Source organism: Myodes glareolus, chromosome 16, assembly GCF_982192425.1.
Source record: "Myodes glareolus chromosome 16, mMyoGla1.1, whole genome shotgun sequence".
In the NCBI taxonomy this organism is placed as follows: domain Eukaryota; kingdom Metazoa; phylum Chordata; class Mammalia; order Rodentia; family Cricetidae; genus Myodes; species Myodes glareolus.
The window spans coordinates 40566557-40588834 of record NC_142041.1 but is presented as its reverse complement, the minus strand read 5'-3'; the positions used below and the strand labels follow the sequence as shown (position 1 = coordinate 40588834).

Here is a 22278-nt window from a genome sequence, read left to right as displayed (position 1 = left end):
TCCAATTTCTCTTGCATCATTCGAGTGAAGTTTTGTTTTCATGTAGCCTAAACTTTCACCCAGATTCCCAAAATCTCTCTGAAGGCGTATCCAAATGTGACTTACCTTCATGTATCGTGTAGGGCACTGGGCAGAGTTTCCAGAACGGACTGATGCATAACATCCTTCCCCTCTTCACTGGAAGCTGGGAACGTGTGGACTACGGGTCGGGGCTGCCAGCCCAGGCTCTGTAGCCTAAGCCAGAGCCTACTACTTCCATAAGATCTTCCCATCCTAAAACTCACACTCCCCCCAAAGGCTGAGAAACCCAGCTAGCTCCAGTACACCTCCATCCCAGAGAGACCAGACTTGCTTGCACACCAGGCAATACGGCAGATGGGCAGGAAGGGAAGCAGAGAAAATACCAGAGGCCACCCCTGGAACAGGTGAGAGACAGTGAGTGGTTGATAGTGGAATGAGCGGAGCTGGGGAGATGGAGCCCAGATCATCTTAGAACTCCCAGGATTTGCTTGGTACTAGGGTAAGAAAGCAGCTTCAGGTGAATGCACAGCAGGAATTTGGGTTTCTCATCTGGGGGAGTGGCCATGTCAGGGGCAGGAGGGCAGGCAGAGGAGCCATATGAAGAAGAGCACATGGTCCTGGATCCCTTAAAGGCTATGGAGAAACACCTGCACATCTTCAGGAAGGGATGGGCGGCTCGGGGAGAACTGAGCCTGGAGATGCAGATTCAAGGGTCCGCTCTTGGGCAGTGGTGATCGAGGGCCAGAGAAAACGGCATGAAGGGAAAAGCAAGGACAAAAGATGGAAGAAGAACACTGAAGAAGTTAGAGGAAGTGGGTACAGCATGCAGACCTGCAATCCCAGTTACTTGGGAGGCTGAAGCAGGAGAATCACAAGGAGAAAGGTGGGCTACACAGCAAATTCAAAGTCAGTGTAGACAACTTAGTGAAAGAGGGGATTGGGACCATGCATGGTAGCACACGCCTGTAACCTCGGCACTTGGGAGGTGGATCATCTTCAGCTACATAATGAATTTGCGGTCAGCCTGGGCTTCTTGAGGCCTTGCCTAATGGGGAGAAGATCTGGGGCTATCGTTTATTGATAAAATGCTTTTCTAATATATGTAAGGCTTGGGTTAAATGCTCAGTACCAGGCCCAGCTATACACTTACACAGAAGAAAGGCTTTTGAGGAGTCGTCTCTGGGAAGAAAGTTGAACTAAAGACCAGAGCTAAGTGAGTGTAGAGAGAGAGGAGAGAGGCGTCAAGGACACTAAAAACCATTGATGACTTTCACGTTTGTTAGAGAGTTACCAAGTGACCGTTCACCAGCTTCTGCATTATCATTAAAGAGTCTGAGTCCTCCAGGGGCCTCAGACTAAGGAAGCATCCTAGAGAGGCGTCAATGGTTTCCTAAGAACGGAACGGTCAATGGGGTCAGTCGACACCAAGATCAAAATCAGTCAGATAGAAGACTGAGCAGTGGTACAGGATGTAGGAGCCTTCTCAAGAGCAGATAGATGTCAGTGGGCAGGGAGAGAAGGAATCTATGCTGGGTCAGGGGGTGGGACTGGAACCAGGTGGAGAACTCAGCAAGTTCACCTCCAACAGCTCTGTGCCACAGGCTCTGTCCATGACAAACATGCTATGCTTTCTTTCTAATGCCTAATATATTTAGTCAGCAGTGGGAGCTTCACTCGTGTAGCAAGGATGCCACCTATCCAAAGCCACAGGAGCACACAGTGAAAAAGATGAACCTGCCGGGCCCGGAGGGATGGTTCAGTGGCTAAGAGCTTGCTGCATTTGTAGAGGACCCAGGTTTGGTTCCTAGCACCTACATGGTAGCTCACAGTCAGCTGTCACTTCAGATCCAGGTCTGGTGTCCTCTTCTGACCTCTGTGGGCACCAGGCACACACGTGGTGCACAAACATACACACAGACATCCATCCATATAAGGTATTTTTTAAAGATGAAAATGATAAACAAAAGTTGCTATGTAGGTATTGGAGATACAGCTGCACAGAACAAAGGCTTTTCAGGGAGTTGGGAGAAATACAATCTGAACTTCTGTCAAACAGCTGCTGAGGGGAGGGGAAGCTCTAAAACTTTAAATGTGAAAGTAGTGTCTCCCAGAAGGAAGGCGCAGGGAACTTCTATTCAGACATGCACCAGCAAAACAGGAACAGGCTAGGTAGACTCTTCCCGAGACACAGACAGACAAGCGCATTCTTAATGTGTGCTTCCTATGGAAGGTCAATGAATAGTTGCCCAGGTCTTTGTGTTAGGGCCCCATCAGATTCTTGGGAACAGTTATCAGTGATACTGGCAGATGGATGGCTTGATCCAATGACTCCAAGACAAGACAGAGCAAGAGGCAAGTGCAGCCAAAACCAGGCTGCTCTTTAGTCTAGCCTCAGTGTAAACCTCCCGCCCATGTGCAGGGTTCAGTGCCAGAGTGGTCACATGTAAAACCAGCTGTGCACCTCCATGGGAACAGTTGTATAGCTATGGATCTATCCCTGTCTCTCTCTCTACTCATTCAGCCATTCACGGGAAAGGGAGACATTTATTTGTAAATAATTTTTACAAATAAGTTCAGAGACAGGGGGCTGGAGAGATGGCTCAGTGGATAAGAACACTTGTTGCTCTTCCAGAGGACCCAGGTTCAATTCCCAGTACCCACATGGTGGCTCACAACTGTCTGTAAACTCCAGTTCCAGGGGATCTGATACCCTCACATGATAATACACCGATGTACATAAAATAAAAATGAGTTATTAAAAAGTTCAGGGACTAGCACTTACTGTCTAGTTTCAGTTCCAAGCACCCACATGGTGGCTCACAACCATCCATAACTTCTGTTTACAGGGATTTGACTCTCCTAAACTCTACAGGCACCAGGCATAAGCTTCACAAACATGCATACAGACAGGCAAAATCTTCATGCATATAAAATGGGATAGATGTAAATTATCTGAAAAAAACTTGACTTTCAGAGATTGGTGGTGGATAGGTATGGAAGCACACACCTGTAATTCCAGCAATAGGGAAGCCGAGGTAGGAAGACTGTCATGGGTTCTAGGCCACCCTGGGCTACTAGGAAAATCAGAGGCTAGTCTGGGCTAGAAAATAAAGACAACCTAGTGTTACATAGCAGAGAGAGGAAAGAAGGAAAGAAGAAATGAATGAGTAAATAAGCGAAAGAATGAACCAACTTATGAGGCTGTCAAACCTAACTGCAGTTGCTGATGTTACAGTCTTGAGTTACAAAAGCAGCCTGAGAGCAGAATTCCTCCTGGTTGGAAGACTTTAGTCCTAAATACCTTCCACTGATCGCATGAGATCCACCTACCTGATGTCTACTATCTAGAGGTTAATCATATCTTAAATACCTTCACATGAACATTAAGACTATGTACCTAGCTTAGAAAGTTTACGGAAAACTTTGTCATTGACCATCCTAGAACATGTGTGGTGGTTTGAACAAGAATGGCCCCCATTGGCTCATATATTATATTTGAATGCTTAGTCAAGGAATGGCAGGCACTATTTGAAAGAATTAGAAGAATCAGGAAGTGTGGCCTTGTTGGAGGAAGTACGTCTGAGGGTGGGCTTGGGGTTCAAAAGTCCACGACAGCCCCAGTCTCTCTCAGCTAGTGGATCAGGATGTAGCTCTCAGTTACTTCTCCAGCACCACACCTGCCTGCCACCATGTTCTTGCCATGCTGATAAACCCCTGAAAGTGTAAGCCAGCCCCCAGTTAAATGCTGCCTTTTATAAGAGTTGTCTTGGTCATAGTGTCTCTTCCAGGCAATAGAACACTGACTAAGACAGAGTTGTTATCAGGGAGAGGGCGATTACTGTAACAGGCCTGACCATATTGCTTATTGGTGGAATGTAGAATTTGGGATTTGGGATTAGGAAAGCAGTTAAATGCTTTCAGCAGGGCTTAACGAGCCATATTAGTAAGAGCAGAGAAGACAGTGGTGCTGAGAGCAGCGGAGATTCCAATGACTTGGTTCAAGAAGTTTCAGAGGCAAAGAATATTAGTAAATGGCCTAGACATCATTCTTGAGATATGTTGGTGAAAACTGGAGCTACTTTCTGTTCTTGTCCAAGAAAATTTGCCCGAGGCTAAATTGAAGCGTTTTGGATTAATAGTGTTGGCAGAGGAAATTTTAAGATAAGCTAGTATTGACTCTGTCATGGCGTTACTAGTGGTAACTCTTATGTAGATCTATAATGAAAAAGACACACTGAGCAAAGAAAAACACAAAATGTACAGTTCCTGGAGGAAAGGGGCACCAGGAAGTGTAATGGCGCTAAGCCCAGAACTCAAGGAGATGAAAGTCTAAAGAAAAGCTAAGTGGAATAAAGGGGGTGGTGGCCTCAGAGCAAGACCCCACCTAGCCAAACTCCCAACTTAAGAAAAGAAAGAAAACCTTGAGCAGTGAGGGGAAACATCAACATCGGAGAGCTGAAGCAAATTTAATTAAGAGGGCGTGTTATGCTGCAGCCCTGGCACGCAGCATAGCTCTGCAGCTTCAGCCGCACGGTTCTGACTTTAGAGTCAAGAATACAAGAATGATGTCATGGACTTACGCCCTGGCTAAGAAAAGCTGCTAAGGCCAGGCATATGTCAGGGTGTCCCCACATGGAGGCCCAGAGAGGCCAGTGCATGAAGCTGTGAAAGAGAAGCATGAGTTGTCTTGGGGTCCCCAAGGTGCTGGAGATGCCAGACTTGTAGGATACCTACCAGGAAAGCTGTGGACTGGGTGTGGAACCAGCTCCAAGAAGAGAAGTGTGCTGCGGTCAGCAAAACTGAAAGATGCTGGAGATCTGAAGAGTGCTTTGATATCAGACATGGAGATACAGGGGATGGAGTTTGCCCCACTGGTTTTAGGCCTTGCTTTGGGCCAGTATCTCCTCACTATGCTCCCTTTCTTCCCTGTTGGACTGGTAATGTATGTTATGTGCCATTGTATGATAGAGGTATGTGATCTGCTTTTTGATGTTGGTTATACCAGGGGTTACACAGAGACTGCCTTGAATCTTAGCGCTTAGACCTTGGACTTCTAGAGTTGTGAGACTGTGGTAGACTATGAAGACTTTTGAAACTGGCTGCATTTTGCATTATGATATGACTGCAGGCCATGGGGAGGGGCAGGGATTGGAATGTGATGGTTGAAATAAGAATGGACCCATGAACTCATGTATTTGAATGCTTATTCCTCAGGGAATGACACTATTTGAAAGGATTAGAAGGATTACAAGTGTGGCCTTGTTAGAGGAAGTCCACTGGTGCGGGACTTTGAGGTGTCAAAAGCCTATGCCAGACCCACCTTCCTCTCTCTGCTTATGGGTCAGGATGCAGCTCTCCGCCACTTCTACCCCACATCTACCTGCCACCATGCTCTGTGCCATGGTGATAACAGATTGAGCCTCTGAGGCTATAAGCAAGCCCCCATTCAAATGCTTTCCTCTATAAGAGTTGCCTTGGTCATCATGTCTCTCCAGCAATAGAACAGTGACTAAGGCAATACGTAACTCAAGAAGCAGATTGCTAGTTACCAAAGTCACTTATTAGGGAATCAAAGAAGATGAACTATTTAGATCTGAATGGAAAAGACAGAGTACTCACCATGGGGACCATGTAAAAATTCCAGGACACTCCAGGATATGCCACATCCCACGAACATCCTCACAGTGTAAGGACGGAGTATACAGGGCAGCCGGCAGGTTCTGGTGGGCTCACCAGGTGACTGACCCTTCCAACATGGCCTCAGGCAGTAGACAGAGACCTTAAAAGGTCTTCCACCTTCCAGTGTTGCTCCTATGACAGACGCCAACACCCTCAGTGACACTTCGAATCCCAATTCATTCCTTCTTTTATTTGTGTGGGGGGCAGGGAGCTGATACAAGATCTTGCTATGCAACTCAGGCTGAGCTCAAATTTGTGCCAATCCCCCTGCCTTAACCTCCTGAGTGTTGGGATACTCCATATTCATGCAGGTCTCCAATTCCTTCATAGTGAAGGAGACACTTGTCAGGTCAGAAAAACTGGGGTTCACGGTCTAGTTCCTGCTGCCCCAGATCACTCCTTCCGGGAACTACACCCAAGACCAATGCTCAATAACTACCCTGGTAGACAGACACGCCAAACTAAGGGCCAGGACAGGGCTTGGTTAACCTGAGCGACCCACAGAGTACACCCAGATGTTTGGCCCCTGCTCTGTATTCTGCCTCAGGATGATCCTGGCCCACCAGCTGTTCCTTGAGAACATTGAGTCCTACCCCCTCATGGCCTTTGTCCACTCTGTGCCTCCGCCTGAGCACCACCATGTCCTCTCATCCACGTTGTGCCTCTGTCACTGTCACCTCCTTGCAGCAGTTTCTCTATCCACATGCATAAAACAACCATCTCAGCGCCCTCTCCCTCCTCCAGAACACGTTTATTAACTTAGTCAGAGTTCACATGCCGCAAGGCATGACAGACCCTTGACTGTGTCCCTGACAAGTTCCCGTGTAATGTGACGTAGGTGTAACAGTTCTAGGCAATAGGAATCACTCTTGATCTCCAAAGTGGATGGCGCAGTGGTAGGAAGAGAGTCTCCGAACAATAAGAAGGGCTTGGTTTGAAACTTGACACAGCTACGAACTTACCAAAGACCTTGGATGAGTCATTTGGCAGCTTCCAGTCTGTTTCTTCTGTGCACAGCCTGGGTCATATTTCAGTGTCTTTCTTTGCTTTCTATTGCTATGATAAAGACCATGACCAAAAGAAACTTGGGGAAATGTTCCTTTCATCTCATAGTCAATGAAGGGAAATCCTGGCAGGAGCTCAAGGCAGGAACTGAAGCAGAGACCATGGAGGACCCTGCTTGCTGGCTTGTTCCTCACAACTTGCTCAGATTTTATTTGAAAAAATGTAAAGGTTGTTTTATTATTTCATGTGTATGAGTGTTTTTCCTACATGCAGGTATGAGTACCACATACGTGCCTGGGGTTTGCTGAGGTCAGAGGATACAGAGGCTTGTGGGCTACCATGTAGGTTCTGGGAATTGAGCCGGAGTCTCTAGAAAAGCAGCAAGCACCCTTAACTGCGGAGCCAACCCTCCAATCCCTAAACCTGCTCCCTTATACAACCAGTCCAGGGGCAACATCACCCACGTTGAGCTGAGCCCTCCCATATCAATCCTTAACCAAGAAGATGCCCTACAGACTTCCTTCAGGCAGTCCGATGGATTCATTTGCTCAGTTGAAGTTCCTCTTCCCAGATGGCTCTAGGTTTGGGTCAAGTTGACAAAACCCCAGTCAACACAGTCACTTCCTGGTGGTTGGCAGGATTGTGTGGGTCGTTGCATATGTACTTCAACTGTTATGAAATGCAGCGAGCTGGCAATGCGCAGTAGATTATGAGCCTTGTCTCCCAACTTCTATGCATTTGATGTTGAAGGCGAAGGTTTTCAGGGGGAGGGTGCGTGTCTGTTTTTCACTCCACAGTGTTGGTGCAATGTCTAGACCAGAGAGGCAAGGCACAGAGAGGGCAGTGTGCTGCCCCTTGTCAAGAACCACGTGATTCCACTTGTAAGGTGGTGGGGACAGAGAGTGCGGAAGAGGGGACAGGAAGAGGAGGCTCAGCCGGGACTAGCTGGGTGTTGTGACTCTGGTTGTCCCACTCTGAGCCTTAAGCACACGAGAAAAGGGCTCCCTTTTGAGTAACTACACCTCTAAATCATAAAAGATTTCTTTCCTTAGCTGTTAGAATGCCAAGAAAGCAAGATTGCTTTCTTCAACCAGTCCTTGTCTCCCTGTCAAAATGAAGCTCTCTCTCCTCTCAGAGGCAACGTGGTCAGCAAAGTGAACGGAATTATACAGGAGCTCCGCCATTGGCAGCATTCTGTCCTCACAGGCCCACTGTAGAACTGTTGAAGGGAAACACCCTACACACACACACACACACACACACACACCCCGCTAAAGAAGAGCAACGAGCAGACTCAGACATCCCAGTGGCTGGAAGTTTTCACGCCATCCAAATGGAGAGAAGTCTTCAAAAAGTGCCACGCTCTGCTCAATCCAAACCACCTCGGTTGTCCACCCTGCATCATTCTGGGGGATGCCTAGTCTTTCTTCATGTCCTCCTGGGGGTTCATTCAGTCAGCACTTGCTGAGCTCCAGTTTCTCACAAGGCCCCTGCTAACTTCCTCATCAGGAAAGCGGACACAGATCTTCAGCCCTAATTCCTGAGCCTAGGAGATGGCTCAGTTAGAGAGTTTCAGACCTCACATAAAAGACTGGACATGGCAGCCAAAGCCGTGAGGTTCAGCGAGAGACCCTGGCTCAAACCATAAATAAATAAGGGTGGAGACCAAACCAAATTCTAATGGGGAGAGGGAGGAAGATCATCAAGAAAGACAATGTGGCCAACATTTCTTCCAAACCCTGGATCCAGACCACCAATTCAGTGCCTAGCTCTGCCACTGCTTCTTGAGCTCCGGGTATTTTGCCTGGGCTTACTCACACGTGAAACGGGGCTAATGGGGAGGTCTGCCAGGTAAAGCACTGTGAGGAGTGACGAGTTATTCACATAATGAGTAGGAGCAGTGCCCCGGCAACGGGGATGACTCGGGCTGGGCCAGTTGTTCATATTACTGTTTTGTGTTATGCTTAACTTCAACAACCTTCTTATCTGTAACTTGTAAAATGGCACTGAAAGCATTTCATGCTAGCTATACTGTCACCTAAGCAGGTGGTCGTCTACCCGCCTTCCCTGGGCTCTGGTAGGGATGCACATAGAAGCGCCAGAGTCGTTTTCTGAGCTGCTTCCACCCGCTTTATGCTTACTCTGCTTTCTAGCTTGTGTCTGGCATAGAACAAGAAATTCTGCTTTAACGTATTAAGGACAATGGGAAAGACTTCGGGGGTCCTTCTCTGTGTCTTCTGATGGGGGGTCCTTCTCTGTGTCTTCTCATGGGGGGTCCTTCTCTGGGTCTTCTGATGGGGGTCCTCTGTGTCTTCTCATGGGGGGTCCTTCTCTGTGTCTTCTCATGGGGGGTCCTTCTCTGTGTCTTCTCATGGGGGGGTCCTTCTCTGTGTCTTCTCATGGGGGGTCCTTCTCTGGGTCTTCTCATGGGGGGTCCTTCTCTGTGTCTTCTCATGGGGGGTCCTTCTCTGAATCTTCTCATGGGGGGTCCTTCTCTGTGTCTTTTCATGGGGGGTCCTTCTCTGTGTCTTCTCATGGGGGGTCCTTCTCTGTGTCTCCTCATGGGGGGTCCTTCTCTGTGTCTCCTCATGGGGGGTCCTTCTCTGTGTCTCCTCATGGGGGGTCCTTCTCTGGGTCTTCTCATGGGGGGTCCTTCTCTGTGTCTTCTGATGGGGGGTCCTTCTCTGGGTCTTCTCATGGGGGGTCCTTCTCTGTGTCTTCTGATGGGGGGTCCTTCTCTGGGTCTTCTGATGGGGGGTCCTTCTCTGTGTCTCCTCATGGGGGGTCCTTCTCTGTGTCTCCTCATGGGGGGTCCTTCTCTGTGTCTCCTCATGGGGGGTCCTTCTCTGGGTCTTCTCATGGGGGGGTCCTTCTCTGTGTTTTCTAGGCTAGAGTCTAAGCTTTGCAGCCGCAGCTGCAGGGTCTCACGGCTTGACAGTCCTTTCAGGCGGTGAGCGCTTGTCCTACAGGCTGGTCCAAGGGTAAAGTCAGGAGAGGATGATTCATTTTCTATCCCAACCTCTTTGCCCAGGATCTTTTGTCTTTCTTCATATTCTCATTTTCACGTCCATGGCAGTTAGTACTTTCTCATTCCGCTACGCTATGCTGAGAGTCCACCGCAGCCAGCCCTGCCCACGCCGGATGGGCCTGGGACTCTATCCTTGGGGATCCCTTCTCCCACCGGTTTTTCCCATTCCCACCCTCTCCTGCCAAGCTCATGCCTGCCCTGCTTCACTGTGCTACGGATGACATAATCCCTGATCTGTCACCAGCGGAGTCCTCTCAGGAAATAGCATTCCACGCAGAGGGCCTAACCAATCAAAAACAAGCACATCCTCACAGAGATGTGGGCAGGTTTCGGGGCACCAAAGCGGGCACGCTGATGTCCCCTCGAATGAGAACAGAATGCCTTGTCTGCCCTAGGCAGAGACGCAGGGCATAGCTGGTCACCAGCTCCGAAGAAGGAGCAAATGAGCAATAGCTGCTCCAGCTTCTCTCCCCCTGCTGTGCCCGCTTGCCCAAATCCCTGGTCAGAGACAAGTACAACCAGGAGGGCACGCTTAACTGGCAGCATTGTGTGCCACAGTTTCATAGTGGTGCCAAGGCAGAATGTGCAACCCTTCAGGCTCAATGTTAAGCCTGGGTGGATATGAGTGCATGTATGAGTGTGTGTGTGTGTGTGCATGCATGCACATATGTGTATGTCTGTGTGAGTGCATGTGTGTACATGCATGAGGGTGTGCATGAATGTGCGTGAGCATGTTTAAGTGTGTGAGTGTGCAAGAGAGTGTTTGTATGTGTGTGTGTATAAGTGTGTGAGTGCATGGACGTGCGTGAGTGTGCTTGTATGTGGATGTGAATGTGCGTGTGTGTACATTACCATGTGAGTGTGCATGAGTGTGTTTGTATGAGTGTGTGTGTATATGAGTGTGAGTGTATAAGTGTGTGAGTTCATGGACTGTGTGAGTGTGCATGTGTGTATGAGTGTGTACATTACTGTGTGGGTCTGCATGAGTGTGTATGTAAGTATGTGTGTGCACATGCGTGCGGTGGGGGTGTGGTTAAGTCAGATCTCTGGAAATCAGGCCTTCTAAATAATTAATCCTCATTCCCTGCTCCTGTGAGTAGTTGGGAAATGCTCATCAGACCAGATTAATGCGTTGAGCCTCCTTCCCTCTCCACCCCCATTCTATTCTGACTAGATTTGAAGTGTGCAGAGAGGCCAGGGTGTTCTGTTGATCTGAGTCACTGGACAGTCTCTGGAACATCTTTCTGTTTTGTTTCCGCAGCAGACCTCAGAGACAGAGAAGAGGAGCACTCGATGATGCCCCCAAGCAAGGCAGGTATGGCCCATGGTAACAGCGAGCCCCACAACTACCGTGATTTTCAGCCCTACCCCACGAGGACCAGGAAGAAGCTGGTTTTTCTGGTCCAGGTCCCAGCTCCTTCCTCTGCTCGGCGAGTGCACTAGTTTCCCACGTATCTGGTTCTACCTGCACACCCCACGGTCTGCTCAAAGCCTTCCTTCCGTCAGGAAAACAGCTTTCAGGGAATAAACTGGTCGCCCAATGGTCTAAAGGTTCCGAAGGGAGGAAAGAGCCCTGTTTCCTGACCTTGGCTTCGTGTTTTCTCCTGAACCCCAGAGGGTCCTTTCAGGGAAGAAGATAGTTAGGGTCGAGAATTGCATGTGCGCAGAGCAAGCCCCTGGAAGGCGGGAGACAAGCGGTGCTAACACACCTGAGCCAGCCACGGGGAGGGTAATGCACCTGAGCAGGACCTCAGGTGTCCCCTCCTGTCTTCCAGCAGCCTCTGTCCAGAGCCCTGCATCAGACACACGAGGGCCCGTGAGGTTCGGGGAATCTAGGTTCCAGTGAGACTCCTATCGAGCATGGGAACATCTGGACTAGGGGAAGGACATATGGGGAGGTCTCCCGGAGAGGACAGGGCCTGGCATCAGCATTTGGAGCTGGAAAGGGGGTCAATTATTTATGAGGATTATGCTGGTGGGTAATGAAGAATTCCAAGTATCCCTTACTGTAGGGACAGAGGACCCGGACCAGCTCATGTGTTTGCTGTGGGAGGACAGGTCACATGAGCACTATGCAGTGGAATGAGGAACAAGGGGGGCACCCATGTGGGAAAATCCAAGGCATGTTATTAAACGAGGGAGAAGCAAGATAAATAAGCATTAATGTAACATTAACTACACAAGGAGAGAAAGTAATACTATATATTAGTACTTCCATAGTTCTGTAGCAAACTCTGCCTAGACAAGGAAGCAAATAAGACAAGTATCTGTGGGTGAGGTCAGTAGAATTAACTGCACATTTAATTTTTAAAAAATATTTTATGTGTATGGGTGTTTTGCCTGAATTTATGTCTGTGCACCATGTGTGCATAGTTCCTGTGGAGGCCAGAAGAGGGTGTCAGATCTCCAGCACTGGAGTTTTATGAGCTGTCATGTGGGTGCTGGGAATAGAACCTGGGTCCTTTGGAAGAGCAGCCAGTGCTCTTTACTGCTGAGTCATCTCGTCATCTCTTCAGAGAGAGAGAGAGAGAGGCACTGAAAACACATCATTCACACATTTAGGAACAAACAGATAACAAGACAAGAATAGGTAAAAGTGTCCCTACAAGCAATTCAGAAGCGCTTTTCCTAGAAACACGATGGCAGGGTGTTCACCCTCCACGGAAGGCCCACAGACGTCCAGGATGTGAGGCTCAGCCGCACACATTTGCTTCTCCTGCAGTCAGAGTTCTCTCAATGTCTCAGGCAGTCTGAAGGGGTCTGGTTTACCATTCAGATTGGTTCTGGCAGGTGTCAGCTTTGGTGATGGGTTAAAGTGCTGAGTTCTTGTCCCTGTCAGTTCCAGCAAGAGAACCCAAGGCTGTTACTCTGCAGGCAAGCATTCCACCACTGAGCTTCGCCCCAACCTTGGAAATTTTTTTTTAAAAAAATACCAGTTTCCAGTCCCTTAAATTAAAAAAAAAAAACAACAAAAAACACCAATTCCCAGATTATAATCAGGATGTCAGAGGCAGGGTCTGGCATTGCTATTCGAGAAGCCCCTCCATGTGACCGGGGGCGGGGGTCATAATCTTGGAACTTCCAGGGCAGTTTTTTTTTTATCCAGAAAGTTGGAAGAAGGGAGGGGGGAGGCTTAGAAGAAAAAGCACACCCTATGAGACCTGCCAAGAACAGGAAGACACAGATGGCTATGACTCTGACCAGCCTTGGTTAGGACATTTGATCAGTCTGCTTTTCCTTCTGTGGCAGCCCAATTCTGAAACGAAGCTCCGACATAACCAAGTCACCTCTCACCAAGTCAGAGCAGCTGCTGAGGATAGATGACCATGACTTCAGTATGAGGCCTGGCTTCGGAGGTACGGGGTGTACTCTCGAGGGTGGGGCTTCCCTTGTTTTCCGGGGCTCTTGTCTGCACCCAGATCTGTTTATCATGTCTGCCTGGGCTGAACTTGGCGGGCTGCACCTTCTGAGCATCTGTCCTTCGTATCCCTGGCTCTGTCGGGCATTGCCAAAGTACCAGCTGCTAGCTGTCCCAGGGCTACGCTGTGAGAAGGCTCACTGAGGTCAGTGAGACAGAGGCTGCCGCCAGAAGGCAGGGCACACGCAGCTGGGGCTGCCTCCTGAGGATGCTCTGAAATTCCATGCAGCAACCTTGTGCTGGATTGGTTTTCCCTGGGTGCTGGCAGATGAGTTTCACTGACATATCAGGGTCCTGACGGCTGGGCTTAATGAAATGAAAACAGCTTGAGAAAGTAAGGATTCCCTGCAGAACCGGAATCTGGGGCTCAATAGCTGCCAGGTTTCAGCCCTCTGTCCAAAGAGTCAGAGTCAGTCTCTCTCTCTCTCTCCCCCTCCTCCTCCCTCTCTCTCTCCCTCCCTCCCTCTCTTTTTTTCTCTCTCTCTCTCTTTCCCCCTCTCTCTCCCCCTCCCTGTCCCCTCCTCCTCTCTATACCTCTGTGTGTGTGTGTGTGTGTGTGTGTGTGTGTGTATGTATGTGTGTGTGTTTAACATTTATTTATTTGTTTATTGGATGGTGTGGTGTGCACATCACAAAATGTATGGCTATCAGGGGCCAACTTATGGAAGTTGGTTCTTTCTGCCATGTGGGTTCTGAGAACCCAGCTTAGGGGCTGCAGGTTTGGCAGTGAGCAGCCCCACCTGCTGAACCATCTCACTGACCTAGGTTTAGTTTCTTTCTGGAGAAAAATATACTCTATGCCTGTGGGTATGTGTTCACGTGTATGCAGATACATGTATGTAGGCATGGGTGTGGATGTCTGCAGAGACCAGAGCACAGCCCTCTGTGCTTGCCATCCTCAGGAACGCTGTCTACCTCCTTTGAGACACATTCTCACTGTCCCGGAGCTCACAAATTAGGCTAGACTGGCTGACCTGTAGCCCCAGGAATCCTCCTGCCTCTGCCTCCCCAGCACTGGAGTACATAACACCTCATCTAGTATTTCTACATGGGTTCCGGGGGGTCAAACTTAGGTCCTCATGCTGACCAGGCCAGAAGTGTTTGCTAACTGAGCCATCCCTCCAGCCCCTAGAAATCATTTTCATGCCTTTTGTTTTTTTCCAGTCATGTTTGCTCCACCCCAATCCCCACTTTCCCCCCCGCAAACCAATCCCCCAAGTTCTAGAAAGGTCTTTATTCTTTGCCATAGGTAAGCTATTGGATCCAACGCCAACTCTTTGTGTCATGGTTAACTGAAACAAAACATGCCCTGTACCTAGCCCAGATAAGAGCAAGCGAGCTCTTATTCTCTGTCAAGACTAAGTTTTAATGGCCTGGAAATAACCACTAAACATGTAATGTTCTGATTTAAAACATGACATATCTTTCCTGGAAGTTTCTTCAACATGTAACAAAGATATAGATCTATGGCCAGAACACATGATCTGAATATGAGCAATTCTGGTGCCAGCACCAAGAAATGGGGTTCTCATGGCTAAGTGGGAGCCAAAGGCTCACGAGAGGGAAGTGAGAAAGGAAAGGAAAATCTCAAGAGGTACTTTCATGCTAGGGAGCATGCTGGCTGTTCCTTAGATGGGACCCTGACTCAACCCAGGTCTTTAGCACAGCTTCAGATGAACATGTGGAACCAGAGAGGGATAGTCTGTACTGATTGCGTCATTCTGCGGCTGGAGAGATGGCTCAGTAGTTAAGAACACTGGCTGCTCTTCCAGGGGACCTGGGTTCGATTCCTAGAGCCACAGGGACGATTATTATGGTGTGTACATTTGCTTCTAGGGGATCCAATGCTTTCTCTGACTTCCATGGGCACTAGGCATGCCTGCAGGCAAAACACTGTACACCTAAAATAAAAATCATCTAACCTCATCATTCCACAGAGGGCAAACACTTTATTACTTTTTGGGGTGTGTGTGTGTGTGTGTGGAGGGATAATCCAAGAAGCCAAGCCATGAACCTGCACTCTTACTTGTTATTTGACTGCAGGTGGGTATGAGCAAACCTTCAAGCGTTTGTCTCTGACATGATTGACACATCATTGCGGGCCTCTTCTGTGGTAGAAGTTCAAGCAAAAAGAGAATGGTCAGCTGGATGTGTTGGCGTATTCCTATAATCCTAGCACTTTGGAAACTGAGGCAGGAGGATTGAGAGCCTGAGATTAGCCTGGGCTACATAGCAAGGCTTTGTCAGGAAACAAAAAAAAGAAGAGGAAAAAGACAAAAAAGGAAGGAGGGAAGGAGGGAGGGGGAAAAGAAAGAACAGAGAGAATAAAAGAGAGTGGCCCTGTCTTGCCCTCCCCAGGCCCGGCCATCCCCGTGGGTGTGGATGTGCAGGTGGAGAGCCTGGACAGCATCTCGGAGGTGGACATGGTGAGTACTTCTCTGATCGGGGCTGGGGCAGTGGGAGCCCATGTGGATCTGTCTGGACAGAAGCGCTACACCACTGAACTCCCTCATCACTCATAACTCCTTAGCAGATGGAAGCTGTCACACGCACTTAGCAGATGACTCACAGACATCATGTCATGTCAGAGTTCCCGGTTGGTCTGAGATAGAGTCAGGTGACAAATTTGGTCTTTATCCTCCAGCACAGATGCCTTCTGAGATGCAGGCCCCCTGTATTTCTGCAGAGTCTGTATCTTGCTCTAGAAGCCTGGAACCGTGGGATTATTCCTTTTTGCTTATCAGTGGGTTCCAATTTAAAAAAAAAAAAATGTTGCCAGCGAGGCATGGTAGTGCAAATCTTCAACACCCAAGAGGTAGAGAAAGGCTTATCCTGGGTTTGAGACCAGCCTGGTCTTCTATATAGGAAGCTCCATACCAGCCTGGGATACACAGTAAAACCCCATCTTCAAAATTTTAAAGGTGACACCGGCTGGGGTCGGGAAGCATTCTACAAGTTAGAGGACTTTTTACAAGTCTACCTTGGTTTGGAGCCTCCACGAAGCAGGCCAGAAAGAAGTATCCTAACCCAGTGTGTACTTGGGGACTCCTCCCAGAAAAAAAACGCCAAACAGAATGAGAAAAGGAGACAGGGAAGTCAGGAAAGAGCAGGGTTTTCAGGCAAGCCACGCCTACAGCCCTCCTCCCATCCCGTTCTCCAGGAGGCAGTGAAGTGCACAGCTCAGATCAGCCCCGCCCAGGACCTGGGGGCAGGACTGGGCTCCTCCCGCTGAGGTGCCCACTGCTCTAACCCGGGCACTTTCAGCCTGAGTCGCTGGTGTCAGCAGGAGAGTTGTCATGAAGACCGTGTCTGTCCTGGGTGGGTGGAGCTCAGGGGCTGTCTGTTCTAGGCCTCTTCCTGGGTTCCCCTTTGCCTTCTCCAGGGGCAATGCTCAGCCCGCTGGCTTCAATGGCATTCCCCACTGCCGATGTTCCCACAGTGAGTGGGTGTGTTGCTGCTCTGCCTCCCACCCGCAGGACTTCACCATGACCCTCTATCTGAGGCACTACTGGAAGGACGAGAGGCTGTCTTTTCCAAGCACGAACAACCTGAGCATGACATTTGATGGCCGGCTCGTAAAGAAGATCTGGGTCCCTGACATGTTCTTCGTGCACTCCAAACGCTCCTTTATCCATGACACCACCACAGACAACGTCATGCTGCGGGTCCAGCCCGATGGGAAAGTGCTATACAGCCTCAGGTGGGAACAGAGGCAGGCTAGTGCTGAGAGCTTCGGCCTTAGCTGAATATTTTAACTTCTAAAAGTTTAATTAGTTAAATTTTGTATTATGCATATGGGTGTTTTTGGTTGCATGTGTGCCTGTACACCACGTGTGTGCCTGTGAAGGCCAGAAGAGGATGCCAGATCCCCTAGGCCTGGAGTTACAGACCGTTGTGAGTCATCATGTGGGTGCTGGGAATCAAATTCAGGTCCTCTGCAAGAGTAGCCAGTGTTTGTAACCACTGAGCCATCTTTATAGTCTGAAAGTTAACTATTTAAAAAAAAAGTTATTTTTCTAGTAAGAGTCAGGGAAATAAAATAAATAAATAGACGTGTTCTCTGACACACATCTTCCTCCGAGTCTGGAGTGTGTATAAATATCTGCCTCTCTCTTCCCCTTCAACCTTCCCATGGTCCCCATGCTCCCAATTTACTCAGGAGATCTTGTCTTTTTCTACTTCCTATGTAGATTAGATCCATGTATGTTTCTCTTAGGGTCCTCTTTGTTGTCTAGGTTCTCTGGAATTGTGATTTATAGGCTGGTTTTTCTTTGCTTTATGTCTAAAAACCACTTATGAGTGAGTACATATGATAATTGTCTTTCTGGGTCTGGGTTACCTAACTCAATATGATGTTTTCTAGATCCATCCATTTGCCTGCAAATTTCAAGATGTCATTATTTTTTTTTCTGCTGTGCAGTACTCCATTGTGTAAATGTATCACATTTTTCTTATCCATTCTTTGGTCAAGAGGCATTTAGGTTGTTTCCAGGTTCTGGCTATGACAAACAATGCTGCTATAAACATAGTTGAGCACATGTCCTTGTGGCATGGTTGAGTATCCTTTGGGTATATATCCAAAAGTGGTATTACTGGGTCTTGAGGAAGGTTATTTCCTAATTTTCTGAGAAATTGCCACACTGATATCAGTCCAAAGGGGCTGTACCAGCTTGCATTCTCATCAGCAATGCAGAAGTGTTCCCTTTTCCCCACAACCTCTCCAACATAAGTTGTCATCAGTGTTTTTGATCTTGGCCATTCTTTCAGGTGTAAGATGGAATCTCAGAGTTGTTTTGATTTGCATTTCTCTGATGACTAAGGATGTTGAACATTTCCTTAAGTGCCTTTCAGCCATTTTAGATTCCTCTGTTGAGAGGTCTCTGTTTAGGTCTGTACTCCATTTTTTTTTTATTGGATTATGTGATCTTTTGGTGTCCAATTTCTTGAGTTCTTTGTGTATTTTGGAGATCAGACCTCTGTCTGATGTGGGTTTGGTGAATATCTTTTTCCATTCTATAGGCTGTCATTTTGTCTTGTTGACCGTGTCCTTTGCTTTACAGAAGATTTTCAGATTAAGGCGGTCCCATTTACTAATTGTTTCTCTCAGTGTCTGTGCTGCTGGGGTCATATTTAGGAAGTGGTTCCCTGTGTCAATGCGTTCAAGTGTACTTCCCACTTTTTCTTCTATGAGGTTCAGTGTGGCTGGCTTTATGTTGAGGTCTTTGATCCATTTGGACTTGAGTTTTGTGCATGGTGATAGATATGGATCTATTTTCATTCTTCTACATGTTGATATCCAGTTATGTCAGCACCATTTGTTAAATATTCTTTCTTTTTTCCATTTGATATTTTTTGCTTCTTTGTCAAAAATTAGGTGTTCAAAGGTGTGTAGATTAATATCTGGATCTTTGATTTGGTTCCATTGGTCCTCTTTGTTTTTATGCCAATACCAGGATGTTTTCAGTATTGTAGCTCTGTAGTAGAGTTTGAAGTCAGGGATTGTGATGCCTCCGGAAGTTCTTTGATTGAACAGGATTTTTTTTTTTGTCTAAGTTGGGTTTTTTGCTTTTCCAAATGAAGTTGAGTACCATTCTTTCGAGGTCTGTGAAGAATTTTGTTGGGATTTTGATGGGCATTGCATTGAATCTGTAGATTGCTTTTGGTAAGATTGCCATTTTTACTATGTTAATTCTACCTACCCAAGAGCATGAGAGATCTTTCCACTTTCTGGTGTTTTCTTCAATTTCTCTCTTCAAAGATTTAAAGTCCTTGTCATACAAGTCTTCCACTTGTTTGGTTAGAGTTACTATGAGATATTTTATGCTATTTGAGACTATTGTTAAGGGTGATGTTTCTCTGATTTCTTTCTCAGCCCATTTATCATCTGTGTACAGGAGGGTTACTGTTTTTTTGTTTTGTTTTGTTTAGTAATCTTGTATCCTGCTACATTACTGAAAGTGTTTATGAATTGTAGATGTTCCTTGGTAGAATTTTTGGGGTTGCTTATGTAAACTATCATTAACAAACAGTGAGAGTTTGACTTCTTTTTAAATTTGTATCCCCTTGATCTCCTTTTGTTGCCTTATTGCTCTAGGTAGGACCTCAAGAACTATATTGAATGGATATGGAGAGAGTGGACAACCTTGTCTTGTTCCTGATTTCAGTGGGATCTCTGGGAGTTTCTCTTCATTTAGTTTGATGTTGGCTGTTGGCTTGCTGTATATTGCCTTTATTATGTTTAGGTATGTTCCTTGTATCCCTGCTCTTTCCAAGACCTTTATCATGAAGGGATGCTGTATTTTGTCGAAAGATTTTTCAGCATCTAGTGAGATGATCATGTGGTTTTTATTTTTCAGTTTGTTTATATGGTGGATTATGTTGACAGATGTTCGTATGTTGAACCATCCCTGAATCTTTGGAATGAAGCCTACTTGATCATTGTGGATGATGGTTCTGATGTGTTCTTGAATTTGATTTGCCAGTATTATATTTAGTATTTTTGCATCAATGTTCATGAGTGAGATTGGTCTGTAATTCTCTTTCTTAGTAATGTCTTTTTGTGGTTTGGGTATCAGGGTAATTGTTGCCTCATAAAAAGAGTTTGGCAATGTTCCTTCTGTTTCTATTGTGTGGAACAATTTGAGGAGTGCTGGTATTAGTTCTTCTTTGAAAATCTTGTAGAATTCTGAGCTGAAACCATCTGGTCTTGGGCTTTTTTTTTTTTTTTTTTTTTTTGGTTGGGAGACTTTTGATGACTCTGTTTCTTCAGCAGTTACAGGTCTGTTTAATTTGCTTATATGGTCTTGATTTATTTTGGTAAGTGATATTTATCCAGAAAGTTGTCCATTGCCTTTAAGTTTTCAAATTTTGTGGAGTACAGGTTTTTGAAATATGACCTGATGATTCTCTGCATTTTCTCCATGTCTGTTGCTATGTCCCACTTTTCATTTCTGATTTATTAATTTGGATATTCTCTCTCTGCCTTTTGGTTAGTTTTGATAAAGGTTTGTCTAATTTGTTGATTTTCTCAAAGAACCAACTCTTTGTCTCATTGATTCTTTGTATTGTTTTCTTTGTTTCTATTTTGTTGATTTCAGCTTACAATTTGATTATTTCCTGCCGTCTAATTCTCTTGGGTGAGTTTGCTTCTTTTTGTTCTAAAGTTTTCAAATGTTCTGTTAATTCCCTAGTGTGGGATTTTTCCAGCTTCTTTATATAGGCATTTAGTGCTATGAACTTTCCTCTTAACACTGCTTTCATTGTGTCCCATAAATTTGAGTATATTATGTGGTCATTTTCATTGAGTTTTAGGAAGTTTTTAATTTCTCCCTCCCTTTATTTCTTCCTTGACCCATTGATGATTCAGGTGAGCATTGTTTAATTTCAATGTGTTTGTAGGCTTTCTGGAATTAGTGTTGCTGTTGACTTCTAGTTTTAAGTCATGGTGATCTGATAATACATCGGATTATTCCAATTTTTTTTGTATCTGTTGAGGTTTGTTTTGTTGCCAAGTATGTGATCAATTTTTGAGAAGGTTCCAGGAGGTGCTGAGAAGAAGGTATATTCTTTTGTGTCTGGATGGAATATTCTATAGATGTCTGTTAAGTCCGTTTGAGTTATAACATTTGTTAGTTCCCTTATTTCTCTGTTAATTTTTTGTCTGACTGACCTGTCCAGTGTTGAGAGTGAAGTGTTGAAGTCTCCCTCTATTAGTGTGTGGAGTTTAATGTATGATTTAAACTTTAGAAGTGTTTCTTTTACATATAAGGGTGTCCTTGTATTTGGAGCATAGATGTTCAGTATTGAATTTTCCTCTTGATGGATTTTTTTCTGTGACTAATATGAAATGTCCTTCTTTGTCTCTTTTGATTAATTTTAGTTTAAAGTCTATTTTGTTAGATATTAGGATAGCTACAATAGCTTTTTCTTAGGTCTGTTTGATTGGAAATTTTTTCCCAACCCTTTTCTCTGAGGCAATGTCTGCCTATGAGGTTGAGGTGTGTGTTTCTTGTATGCAGCAGAAGGATGGAAACTGTTTTTGTATCTAATCTGCTAGCCTGTGTCTTTTTACAAGTGAATTGAGTCTATGTATATTAGGGGATATTAATGACTAGTGATTGCTATCTCCTGTTAATTTAGTTTTCATTGTTGATGTTAGTTTATGGGTTTTCCCCTTCTTTGGGATTTGTTGTTGTGAGATCATCAATTGTTTGTGTTTTTGTTGATGCACCAACTCCCTTGGGTTGGAGTTTTCCTTCTTTGTGTAGGGCTGGGTTTCTGGCTAGGTATTGGTTACATCTGGCTTTCTCATGGAATATCTTGTTTTGTCCTTCTGTTGAAAGTTTTGCTGGGTATAGCAGTCTGGACTGGCATCTGTGGTCTCTTAACATCTGCATATTGCTTGACCATGACCTTCTGACTTTCATTGTCTCCAATGAGAAATCAGGTGTAATTCTGATAGGTCTGCCTTTATATGTTACTTGGCCTTTTTCCTTTGCAGCCCTTAATATTCTTTCTTTATTCCATATGTTTAGTGTTTTGATTATTATTTGACGAGGGCACTTTTTTTTTGATCCAGTTTATTTGGTGTTCTGTAAGCTTCTTGTATCTTCATAGGCATGTCTTTCTTTAGGTTGGGAACGTTTTCTTCTATGATTTTGTTAAATATATTTTCTGTGCTTTTAAGTTGAACTTCCTTTTCTTCTATATCTATTATTGTTAGGTTTGATCTTTTCATGGTGTCCCATATTTATTGGATATTTTGTGTTAAGTTTTTGTTAAATTTAATGTTTTCTTTTACTGATGAGTCTATTTCCTCTATTGTATCTTCAATGCTAGAGAATCTCTCTTCCAAAATCTCTTGTATTCTGCTGTTTGTGTTTGCATTTGTGGTTCCTGCTCATTTTCTCATGATTTCTGTTTCTATAATTCCCTCAGCTTGTGTTTTCTTTATTGTCTCTATTTCAGTTTTCAAGTCTTGAATAGTATTTTTCATATGTTTGATTGCTTTTTCTTGGTTTTCTTTAAGAAATTTGCGGATGTCTTCCAATTTTTTGTTTTTCTTTTTCTCCATTTCTTTGAAGGAATTTCTCATTTCCTCTTTAAGAGTCTCAAACATTCTCCTGAA

The 22278-nt window shown here is 45.8% G+C and overlaps 1 protein-coding gene across 3 annotated transcripts in view; it reads left to right on the top strand.

Annotated features, from left to right (window-relative positions):
• The window catches only part of LOC125391239 (gamma-aminobutyric acid receptor subunit rho-1), a 38865-nt gene that overhangs the window by 4996 nt on the left and 11591 nt on the right, over positions 1 to 22278 (top strand). Inside the window, exons 2-5 of one of the 3 annotated variants that reach the window (XM_085677265.2) lie at positions 10995 to 11048; positions 12983 to 13089; positions 15510 to 15577; positions 16628 to 16851. In XM_085677265.2, the coding sequence (XP_085533391.1) occupies positions 10995 to 11048; positions 12983 to 13089; positions 15510 to 15577; positions 16628 to 16851 (453 nt within the window). Of the gene's footprint in view, positions 1 to 10994; positions 11049 to 12982; positions 13090 to 15509; positions 15578 to 16339; positions 16470 to 16627; positions 16852 to 22278 lie in introns of those variants that run through there. The other 2 variants (XM_048420574.3, XM_085677264.2) reach the window with 2 other exon arrangements.